The sequence below is a fragment of the Antennarius striatus genome, chromosome 20, assembly GCF_040054535.1.
Source record: "Antennarius striatus isolate MH-2024 chromosome 20, ASM4005453v1, whole genome shotgun sequence".
NCBI lineage: Eukaryota > Metazoa > Chordata > Actinopteri > Lophiiformes > Antennariidae > Antennarius > Antennarius striatus.
The window spans coordinates 2515772-2526861 of record NC_090795.1 but is presented as its reverse complement, the minus strand read 5'-3'; the positions used below and the strand labels follow the sequence as shown (position 1 = coordinate 2526861).

General features: G+C 50.8%; 2 protein-coding genes across 6 annotated transcripts; one reads left to right on the top strand and one right to left on the bottom strand.

Annotated features, from left to right (window-relative positions):
* Positions 1-17: 17 nt before the first annotated feature.
* Positions 18-3773, bottom strand: kbtbd2 (kelch repeat and BTB (POZ) domain containing 2). The gene is made up of 3 exons (XM_068304442.1): positions 3582-3773; positions 1661-1826; positions 18-1581 (listed from the first exon to the last, which is right to left on the bottom strand). Exons 1-3 carry the CDS (start codon positions 3752-3754, stop codon positions 19-21), a joined length of 1902 nt encoding a protein of 633 aa, XP_068160543.1. The 5' UTR covers positions 3755-3773; the 3' UTR covers position 18.
* Positions 3774-6442: 2669 nt separating this feature from the next.
* On the top strand, positions 6443-11061 carry LOC137587801 (bucky ball-like). 5 transcript variants are annotated; one of them, XR_011033973.1, is made up of 9 exons: positions 6443-6539; positions 7478-7507; positions 7690-7842; positions 7922-9361; positions 9429-9530; positions 9616-9696; positions 10019-10079; positions 10155-10213; positions 11035-11061. XR_011033973.1 is itself a non-coding variant. In XM_068304441.1 (8 exons), the coding sequence occupies exons 2-7, from the start codon at positions 7501-7503 to the stop codon at positions 10045-10047; spliced, it is 1812 nt and encodes a 603-aa protein (XP_068160542.1). In that variant the 5' UTR covers positions 6443-6539; positions 7478-7500; the 3' UTR covers positions 10048-10079; positions 10155-10447. The 5 variants fall into 5 exon arrangements, 3 of the variants coding, with proteins under 3 accessions (XP_068160542.1, XP_068160540.1, XP_068160539.1); XM_068304441.1 differs by lacking the exon at positions 11035-11061 and having other exon boundaries at positions 10155-10447; XR_011033972.1 differs by lacking the exon at positions 11035-11061 and having other exon boundaries at positions 9616-10079; positions 10155-10447.
* The last annotated feature ends 29 nt before the right edge of the window (positions 11062-11090 follow it).

Here is an 11090-nt window from a genome sequence, read left to right as displayed (position 1 = left end):
CCCCCCCCCTTCCCCGAGCTATACGTGAGGCAGCGTCACCAGCTCGCCGTCCACCTCGAACTCCTCGGCTCCGTCCGGCGAGAAGAGGTAGGTGGGCGGTTTCCACGGAGACTCCTCCAGGCAGGAAGGGTACAGCTTCCCCACAGCGCATCGGAAGTCCTTCCCCAGGTCCCAGAGCACGCGTTCCGACACCGGCTGCCTCAGGTACCAGCGGTCCAGCTCGGCGTCGTACTGGTAGATGGCGTACTTGGCGCGCTCGTTCATGTGCGTCTCGCGCATGAACACGCACAGCGAGTTGAGCAGCACCACCGCCCGCACGCACGGGTCCGAGTAGCGCTTGGCGGGGATGTTGGCGGCCACGCGCCACTCGTTCTTGTTCACGTCGTAGATCTCCACGGTGACGGACGATCCGTCGATGGTGCCGGTGGGCAGTCGGATGCCCGAGTTCCCCACCACGTGGAGTCCGCCCACGTAGAAGATCAGATCGCCAAAAGCGGCGGCCGAAGCGAAGCACCTGCTGGTTTTCCGCATCGCCATCTCCACCCAGGCGTCGGCGCGCGGGAAGTAGCAGTACGTCAGGTCGTGCGTCATCACCCACACGCAGTTGTGCGCCGCCACCGACGTGCTCCAGTTCCAGGCGAACGGCAGCGGGCTCGCCATGCACCACTCGTCCTTCTCGCGGTCGTAGCGCTCCACCGTGCGTTTGTTCAGCTCGCCGCCCACGTTGTCGCCCCCGATGGCGTAGATGTAGCCGTCGCAGTACACCAGCGATGGTTTGATGCGGGCGCACAGCATGGGCGTCTTGGGCACCCAGGCGTTCTGCTGGGCGTCGAACCAGAAGAAGCTGTCGACCGAGTGGAACACCGCCTGGAAGCTCCGGCTCTTGCCGTGGTTGGCGATGGCGTTCTTCAGCGGGATCTGCCCGCCGGCGATGAACACGTCGTTATCCGGCGTCACCAGCGTCCCCACTTTCTGCAGGTCTCCCGGGGGGTTGCTGAGCTTGTACACCTTCTCCGCCTGCGGGCTGTAGCACACCACCGTCACGGGCGACGAGGACGCCGCCACCACGTAGCCGTCGCCTTGCGTCTCCGACATGGCCTCCATGAAGATCAGCATCTCCTCTTTGGTCATGCCCAGCCGCGGCTTGAAGAACTTGGGCATGGACTTGTAGAGCCCCTGCACCACCACCGACTTGTCGTTGGGGGGCAGACCCTGGAACCAGGCGCGCTGCGTCACCTCGGACAGCGCGTCGATGCGGATCTGACTCAGCACCGAGGAGAGGTGCTGCGAGCGCGCCTCCATGTTGTACTCCAACCACAGCATGGCCGCCTCCCGCACCGTCTCCTCCTTCTCCACGTTGAGGTTGTCGCTGCTCAGCACGTCGATCAGCAGCTCGTGGGAGAGCTGCAGGAAGGCCTCCTGCCGGTACACCACCGGGAACTTGTGCTCCACCATGCGCTTGGCGCTCTGCTTCAGCTCGCTGCAGCTGAACAGGTCGCCGATGCTCAGCATGCGGACGCAGTTCTCGGCGTTGATCTTCTTCACCAGGTAGTCCCTGCACTGCAGCAACACGTCCTCCACCTGGAAGGAGATAGAAGACGAGAGGTGAGGACGCGAAGAGCCAATCCGGGTCCGGTTCTAGACCGAGGACTGGACCGACCTGCAGGAAGCAGGCGGTCTCGTAGAGCGGCTCCACCGTGCTGTCGCTGATGGCCAGGTTCCCCGTGTAGGCGTAGGTGATGATGATCTGCAGCGTGGTGGCGTCCACGTTCCTCAGGTGGACATGAGTCTGCTTGCTTTCGCTCAGGCCGCTCATGAACATCGCCCTGTGGGGGGGGAGGCAAAGGCAGAGGAGAGGTGAGGTCGACACGTGAACGCCGAAGCTTGAACCAAAGATCCACAAAAAAACACGTCGACGTGAATCGCTTATGCAGACGATGCATTTTTATCTGTTAACTGGCCAAAGTGTTAATGCTAATTTATTCACATTTATGTACGTATGTTTACCGGGTTGTCCAGAAACAAGGACAGGCTGATAGTTACAGGTATCAAATACTTTATATTCAGACGGTTTTTCTTTATTCCAAAGTTAGTTTTTCTTGAGCTGCGGTTTTATCTCAGAACGATAATTCTGACAACATTCTCTTCACTGAACTTCAGCGACTGTGTTTCATGTCTTAGATTAAATTCTGCAGACGACAAAAAGCCGTAAAATATGATTCGGTGCTGAAAATGGACTTTTATAAATGAACATACTTCCCAAATCTTGTGCTAAGGATGAACAGAACTGATTTTCGGGGGAGTCATTTCCACAGAACGATTAAAACGCTCCTCAGTCCAAGGAAGTCTTGTGACATGGTTTAAACGGCGACTGACTCGACGGTTTGTTCTTTTTCTCGTCACAGGAAACCAAACTAGAGACGGATTGAGAGCGACTCGTTTATTCGAAGCGCTGATGACTTTGCCCGTCGCTTTCTGGTCAGGTGAGCTAACGGCTAACGTTCCTCCAGCATCAAACTTTGGTATTTCGTCATTTTCTTGACATCAAGAAAATGATCCGACATTTCGATCGATGGGTGAAAATAACCATTAGTTACGACCCGATGAGATCAATTAGAGCACTTTAACGTCATTACAGAACAATAATTGCCAACAAACCAGTTCGGCGCCCCCGTGTGGAGGTGGTGGGGGTGTGACCGTGTTGCTCACAGCAGGAACTGAACTTGCCAGGCTGTGTTATGCAACCCTGCACCCCCCTCCACCTCTTTCTCCCCCCTTTTCCCTCCATCTCTCACCCGAAACCTACGTGACCAGACTTTCCCCTCAGCCGGTGAGCCCCCCCCCCCCCCACCCTGAGGCGATGAAGGGGGGAGAGAGAGGAGGTGGTTCAGAGGAAGCCGTGTGACACCTCTGAACCCTAGAAGGGAAACGCTCTGCATGTTCACACCAGATAACTGTGTGTGTGTGTGTGTGTGTGTGCGTGTCAGGGGTGTTCAAATGCAGCAGCAGCTCCTGTCATGTACAGATGGACTCTTCCCAGAGCGGAGCCCGCTGCTGTCATCTTCACCGCAATGCACACACACACACACTTCATTATGCAATGTTGTGTGTACAAACGAGTTTGTGCGGGGCTTGGGGGGACACGTCTGCAGAGCTGCAGGTTAGAGGGTGACTCCTTTATTCCAGGAGGAGATAAATCACTCCAGAACTGGTTCAGAGATCAACTCCAGCTTTCAAGGACCCCCTCCCCTTACCCCCCATCCCCACTTCGGTTTCCATCCTACAGAGGAGGCAACACTTGTTCGACGACGCCGTGCATTATTCATCGTAACAGTAGGAGGCGAGCACTTCCAGCCGTAAACGGCCGTTGCTGCGTAACAACAATGTCCCCACGTTTCATCTCCATCACCCGTTAAACAGAAAAACCCGACGCGGCATTATTTATTTATTGAAACCGTAATCGGAAAAAAAAGCCTCACAATGAGCCCCGAGGTTGTGAGAAAACACAAATCCCTGACGCGCGGCAGAAGTTGGGGTCCCCCCCCCCCACCGGGCTGAACAATGACGGGGGCCAGACTCACCTGAAATAGGAGCTACACGTGGCCAGGACCATCTTGTGACACGGGAACTCCGTGTCCTCCACCAGCAGCACCACGTCCGTCAGTAACTTCTGTTCGTAGAAGAACTTGAGCTGCTCCAGGAGGGAGACAGCGTAGTCCGTGTTGACCGGCCTGCGCTCACTGAGATCCGACATGGTTGCATCCCATGAATCGCGCCCCAGGTTTGAAAAGTCAAGCGGCCGGTAGAACCGGACTCAAGCCGACCAGGGAAATAGGTTTTCCTTGAAGATTCCAGGTGAATCTGGGGGGAGAGGGATGGAGGGAGGGGTCGGACACCTCCACCGGTCCGAGTGGAGGTGTTCAGCTGCTACGTGGAAAATGTTTTCTCCGCTTCCGCTGCTCCAGATGAGGTGAAAGATGAGACGGCTGCTGTGTTTTCCGGTTAACGGGTGTCACAGGAGTCCAGGAGGTGGTGGGGAGAGGGGGGGGGGGATTGTCCCAGGTGAGGAGGGGCCGTTTACCCGTTGCGCGTTGTCTGTGAGGTCATGCAGTGAGGTACCGGGGGCCGGAGGTAGAGGGAGAACACGACCGTCGCCACATCAGTGCTCGTCTGAAGGACAGCAGGAGAAGGAAGGGTTAAAATCACACGAAACATTTACAACCATTTGCATCAAAACAGAACCCATCCTGACACACTCCCACCGGAACATTTTGACTGGTTCGACTGGTGCGCCAACACCTCCTGGGTAAGCGCACACACACACACACACACACACACACCCAAATTATTTTGTCAGAGTTCTTAACAGCAGCTGTTTTTTTACAGGTACGGCGTAAAATCGACACTTCTCTCAGTCATCCTTTAAAGATGGAGCACCCCAGTAAATAGTTCAGACCCTATAACCCCGGAAAGGTCACCTGTAGCCACCGTGCCCCCCCCATCACCACTTAATTCACGCAGTGAGTAGACCGCCTGACAAATGACGAGAAGAGACTCTAAACTCTAAAAGGTAGCTTGTCTGTCACCTGCCATTAAATGAAATACAACAGCATCTACTTAAAGAAATCAGATGCTGGATCGAGACTTATTGATCACCAGTGAACATTATTATAACCATCGACACCAGCCGATTCCTCCTATGGATGTATGAGACATCTGACCCAAAACCGTTGACATGTTTTCTAAGAAAATAGAGATTTGTTATGTCAACAGGCTAAACTATGTCTTTTCTCAACAAAATCATTTGCAGGTGGTTAGAGATGCCGTGATTCCAATCGGGGTCAAGGTGAGACGATGTTAACAGGTAAATATTAAAGCTTATTTTCCATGTCTCACACCTTCATCACAGTGTGTTCCAACAAATCAATGCGGGGTAAAACAAGGCGGATGATCGGACCGGTTCCTGATGTTCTGTGGTGCTTTCAGCTGTGCGTCGTTAAACTTTTACTACCTCACCGAACCTGATCTGTTAGCTGCTGATACCGGCGATGACCCCCCCACCACCCCCCAACCCCCGATCTGCTGTCATCTTTTCGTCCATTCACTTGTTGTTACAACATTATGGGCCAGCTGTCAACTTGCGATACGGAATATCTTCATTTTCTGCGAACCCCGCCGTTCGTCTATTTGCAGCTAGCTAGCATTTTAGCACAGCGATGCTACGATTAGCCTCGCGTTAGCGCCATCACATCTCATCAAACTGACACACCACATATAAAGAGACACTTATTCGACTCTGACATGTAAAATAATGCTACCTCATTAATGCTATTAATTGTCGTGTCTTTGAATAGTTCGGAATGTGTTTCTTCAACAATGTGCTTGCTGGATGTTAGCGAGTTTACATCATCGGTCATGGCATGGATCATCCTGCAACTCAGGCCATCAGAACTTCAACAACACGGTTAGCTTTAATAGTTCTCTAATAAATAAGCTAACAAGAATGGTTTTTCACAGATTTACTCCAAACATCCTATTAATCAATAGTTTACCTGTAGAAGTATTATGTTGATTTTTATGTGTTTCTTAGCCACTGATTTGCCGGACGCTTGCTAGCTATGTTAGCACGTTACCGTTAACCACCAACCCACTTTCCACCATTTCCAAAACAAACCCCGTCTGCCATCCAAAACATGACAAAGTAACACTAGACAGACAGGCCAGATGCTAAACACATAACTCAGCGATGTTAGCTAACGCTTCAAGCCCTCATGATCGCCGCTGCTGCTCGGTTTCGAAGGACACGTCCATCTAAAGTGTTCCTCCTTGCCTTACATCAACAGAGCTCATCAGTTAGCCTCGATGAAATGTTAGATTGCTAGCTCAAGCAGGGGGACACTCGCTAGATTACCACCCGCGGCAAGTTAAGCGAGGTTAGCCTCTCTGTGCTACACAGTTCCGGGGTATTGTAAGCTAGCCAACGACGTTGATGCATGCTAGCTGGATGACGGAAAGTCAAGCGATCACTTTCATTAGCTTGATTGTAAATTTGTCTGGGAAATTAGATGAAAATTACAAACGTCTGCAGCATCCAACTTAGAGTGCTGGTACTGCTACACGGCTAGCAGAAACATGCTAGCTTTTAGCTGCTAGGCTAGCAGCTAAAGGCTACATAAACGTAAGCTAGCTACCTGAAAAGAGAATTTTCAAGAGAACCTCTTGATCAACATGAAATCAAGCTTCCTTACGGTAAATGTAGGTGAAGTCCACGCACTCAACCGTCGTGATGGCTTTTCTCGTCAGAAGAAAGTGCAAAGTAAGCCCCCGAAGCCGAATTTAGACATTAAACAGTTGTGTAGAAGCAGAGAGCAGCGTACAACCTCTCAGCAGCGCATCCAAAGCGCCTGAAAGACGAGTCCTATGGAGGCATTGCGCATGCGCACAACCCGAGCGGCCTGGCCCGGTAATGGAAAAGCTGAGGAACAGCGATCCCTGCTGGCCGGATGGAAACAGCACCACTGGGAAGCAATAACACGGATGTGGGTGACGTGACTTAGTTGGCTACGTAAAAATACTAAAAAATCTTTCCTAGAATAAAAACAGTATTGGAATTATTTAGTTAAGACCTATGGCGAATATAATCCTGTAGTTAAATTATTTTATACTTAATTTTTGATTTTGGTTTCTGGGTTAAATTTGATTTGTTCCATTCCTGAATATAACAAACAACAACAATAACAACAAAACAGTGTACTACATGGTGGCTTTATATCTCTAACACACCATCATCATCATCACAACATCAGAGGAAAACAACAACACGGATGTGAGTGACGTGAGTTTGTCGGCCACACAAAAACACTACAAAAATCTTTCCTAGAATAAATACGTATGTTCAAGGATTTTAAACAGCATCGGAATTATTACATTAAAATTTATGGCGAATTTCCGTCAATTTTTATCAGCTAATAAATTAAATTAACACTTCAATTTTGATTTTGGTTTCTGGTTTAAATGGGATTTGTCCAATTCCTGAATTGGTTATTTATGAATGTGTGTATGCACTGATTTAGTTAAATAAAAACAACTATGGATTATATAGCGGTTTTATATATTTGTCAGACATTTAAAAAAAAAACACAATTAGAAACTCTGTATGTGCCTAGAAAACGTATTAAATAAATTTATCGAAGAAAACAAAAACATGAGTCTGTGATGCTTTGGTGTTGAAAAGGAAGTCGCGTTTTGTCCGCTTGTACCTGAAGGCCCCATGCAGGTAGGGCCTCAGGTGTTTCCTATTTGACTGATGCGGGAGACGCTGCGGCTGCTGTTAGCAGGACGTCACGTGGACCTGAGAGCCGAACGTTTTACTGTTTGTTTATCGGGGAATCGACGGGAAAACGCGCCTCTAATTGTTCTGATGTGGGGATGTTTATTCGGTTCCTCTCATCCCCCCCTGGTTTTTTATTTCTGACAGGTTAAAGGAGCACGTGACCCAAGATGGAAGGTGAATATTTCTTTATTTCATGCAAATGTACCGAAATGGATTAAAATATACAAATTGAAAATAGTTTATGCGAACTTTTAGGGGTCTAATCCAAAAGTAAATTTCAATCTGTATCAATAGAGAATTTTTTTTATTGGTTTGGAAATATTTTTTCACACTGAAATTTTAACTCTTTCCTGCAGATGAAGGCAAACAACCGCAGTCGTTTGGGAACGGACCCCAAAGAAATCAACACCCCAGACCTTTTTTCTACGTCCAGCCGCCATCCCAGCCTTATTTCCTCTATCATCACTGGCAGCTGAACAACCCCTACAGTCATTATGGTTTGCCTGGAGGTAGGAAGTCATTTAAACCGTGTTTCTATCAACCGCCATCGATTTCCTGAACTCACAGCGTGTGTTTGTTATTTCCCAGGTTTTAATTTCCCCCGTCCGTACGTGCACCCCTACCAGTACATGCAGTACCCCGGTTTCGTTTTCCCACCTGCCCCCTTGTACCCCATGGATCACAGGCGAACGTTCGAACCCCGCTTCCACGGGCCCCCCTGGAGCGACGCGCCCCGCCAGCCGTGTCAGCCGTACCCCCAAGGCCGTCGAGAAACGGCGTGTTCGGAGGCCCAGACTGACCCGAGCGACGCCATCACCAAACTGATCGAGTGTCTGGATAAGTTCCGAGGTGGGGGGGGCGGCGGCGGTGGCGCTGAGATGCAGGTGGGGGAGCGAGAGCTGGACTCGGGCGTCGCCTCGCAGTCGTCCGGGATGTTTTCTCCAGGGATGGAGAAGAAGAGCGAGGAGCCGGGTCAGGGTCTCCCGTCGGGGGCCGACGGCGGCCGTTTGGAGGCGCCGGCGGTGTTCAGCGACTCCACGACAGCGGTGTACGACGCCGAGTCCAGCCAGCGGAGCTTGGACCCCCTGAGCCCTCAGGCGTCCTGGGCGGGGGGCATGGAGGAGGAGTTGCCCCTAGATACCTCCTCCGTTCACGAAGACGGGGGTCGTAAATCGGAGCATCCAGCAACGGATGAACCCTTCATCCCGATCCCGGAGGTCACGGATGTCCAACCAGACACCTTGGCGACCTCCAGAAACGACGACGACCTCTTGAAGGTGGACCCAGCCCCCCATTTAACCCCGTCGGTGCCGTCGGTTTCCTCCGACCAGCCCGAACTCCCAGCTGACGCAACGGCGGAGACGGAACGCCAGAAATCCGACGGGAACTACCAGATCCTCAGGCTGCCCTTTGACAGCTTCCTACCCGGAGACGCCGGCGACGCCGCCCGCCTCTCCTCGCCCGCCGCTTCATACTTCTACAACTACCTGTCCATGCACGCCACCCGCGAGCGCATGAGCGTCCTCAGCCCCTCCCTGGACGAGCTGTCCTCCAGAGAGGAGATGTTCTCCACCGACCTGGACGACAGCGACCTGTTCCCCAAACACGTGTACGCCGGCAGGAGGCCGGCGGAGGTCAGCGGGTCGTCGCAGGCGACTGAGGACATAGAGGAAGCGTGGCCCCCGGGGGCCAAGAAGTCGTCGTGCTCCTGCTGCGGGAAAAGCCTCGCCAGAGCGGCGAGCAGGAGCAAAGTCCACACCTCCAAGATGTACGCCGACGACGACGGAGGGGATTCCGAAGAGGACGGTCGGTACGGAGGAGGGTGCGAGCCGCCGGTGAGGGCGGCGGCGAGGAAGCATTCCGGAGTCAGGAAGACGCATCCCGTCCCGCCGAGGCACGCCGCCAAGACGTGGTACAAACGAGGGCAGTACAAGGACGGCGTCGACCAGGAGGAGGGTCACAACCCGCGGAAGCAGGAGCTGCTGGACGGCGAGACGAGCGGCGAGCTGCAGTGCAGGACCTGTCGGGGTAAGTCTCCGTCCTCCATCCGGTCCCGCGTCGGTCCGGACCTACAGAACGTGGACTCTTCCTGCAGACAGACACTTCAGGGAGGACCTGACCCCGGCGGAGCAGGGCCGGTGGGGGGACGGCGAGCCGATGCCCCGCAGGAGACAAGCCACGCCTCCACAGCGACAAGGTTTTTTTCTTCTTCTGATGGTTTCTTCTGATGGACGGATAAGCGTCTCCTTCAGGCTCTGATTCTGCTCCTGCCTGTCGTTCAGAGATGGGCGTCCAGAGGAAGGTGATGTACCACCGGCCCAGAGACGACGACGACGAGCCCCCGCCGCTGCTCTGGGAAAGAGGTCCGGTTTGGGGGTTCATGACACTGACACCAGCACGGGTGACCCCGTTTCACCCCGTTTTTTTTGTTGTTGTTTTTGAACTAACTAACCCACTAGGTTTTAAACAAACTAGGCTCTAAACTAACTAGCTTTGGAACTAACTAGGTTTTGAATTATTATTTAACGTAAACATTGTATCTGTTATTTATTATGTTGTTTGTTTACACTGTTTATGTTTACACGGTATGTTTGCACTTTTGCACCGATCCTGCTGTATGTGCTTTCAGTCGGGGACTAATAAAGTTTTTTGAATTGAATGTCCTTCATTTGATGTGTGTTTCAGGCTCTGTGATGAGAGAATCCAGATGTTGACGGATCGACTTTGGAGCGAAGCGTGTTGAACTGTAGGTGAAGCACCACTTTAAGTTCTATATTCAAACGTAGTGAGAATTTAATGAAAGGCTCTCCTTCCTCCTCAGGTCCCCCCCCCCACCACCACCCATCCAAAGGATGATCTAATTAATACTTTGAGCACCAGGTGAAATGCACTGCACAAAAGAACCCCTCTATGTTAAATAAAAGAATGTATAAACTTAAGTGACACTAAATGATTTCACAAACACAAATGGGCTGAAGGATGGAGACGAACCACAGGTTGGGGCCAGTCCAATAAATGACTCATTATTTCAGCTTTGTGTTGAATCATTGTCTTCATGCAGGATTAAAATCCAGTGGTGGGTTTTGATTCCGATTGGTGATCTCTTAAGATGGCTGCAGCACCGATGGTGTGTCGGGTACTTAGATTTAGTCTTTCTTTACAATAAAAATTCTTAAACTATTGCGTTTTGTGAATTAAATATGTTCAATCACACAAAAACATGCAATACAATGAACTTTTTTTTTTTTCTTTTTTGACAAAAACTTCTAAATTTAGTCACTCAACATTAGCAATGTTTCACTTAATTATTTCTATTCAATACTTTTTTTTCCCCCAAAAAGTACAAATGAAATATTTCATGTAATAAAGATTATTTTATCTGCTCCAAATGAATCCAGCTGCTGCCTGCGGTGCCTTCAAGGACCTGTAGGATAACCCATTAGCCATAGATTAGAGGGGTCTTATCTGAAGTGACGAGTGTGTATATCTCTGTTACTGAGGTTAATTTCTTAAATATGTTTAATTTTCATTCAAGCTATCAAAGTATGCACTTCTGTTCTATCCATAAACGATCACACAAACCTGTGATTGATTGGGTCTCAATAAAGTGTGTGATTCTAACAAGCTGCTGTCCTCAATTAAAGCCAATCAGCTTCTCAACTCCTCAACCAATCTCAGTTCGTCTCTGTCTCATGGCTCAGCAAGGTGGGCGGGACCTGTGGACCGAGAAACATTTCCATTGGCTTTCGACGGAAGA

Coding starts and splice junctions, on each gene's coding strand:
- kbtbd2 (XM_068304442.1), bottom strand. CDS start 3,754: ATGTCGGATCTCAGTGAGCGCAGGCCGGTCAACACGGACTACGCTGTC. Junction 1,827..3,581: donor ACGTGTAGCTCCTATTTCAG/GTGAGTCTGGCC, acceptor CCCCCCCCACAG/GGCGATGTTCATGAGCGGCC. Junction 1,582..1,660: donor AGACCGCCTGCTTCCTGCAG/GTCGGTCCAGTC, acceptor ATCTCCTTCCAG/GTGGAGGACGTGTTGCTGCA.
- LOC137587801 (XM_068304438.1), top strand. Junction 7,843..7,921: donor TCATTATGGTTTGCCTGGAG/GTAGGAAGTCAT, acceptor GTTATTTCCCAG/GTTTTAATTTCCCCCGTCCG. Junction 9,531..9,615: donor CACGCCTCCACAGCGACAAG/GTTTTTTTCTTC, acceptor CCTGTCGTTCAG/AGATGGGCGTCCAGAGGAAG.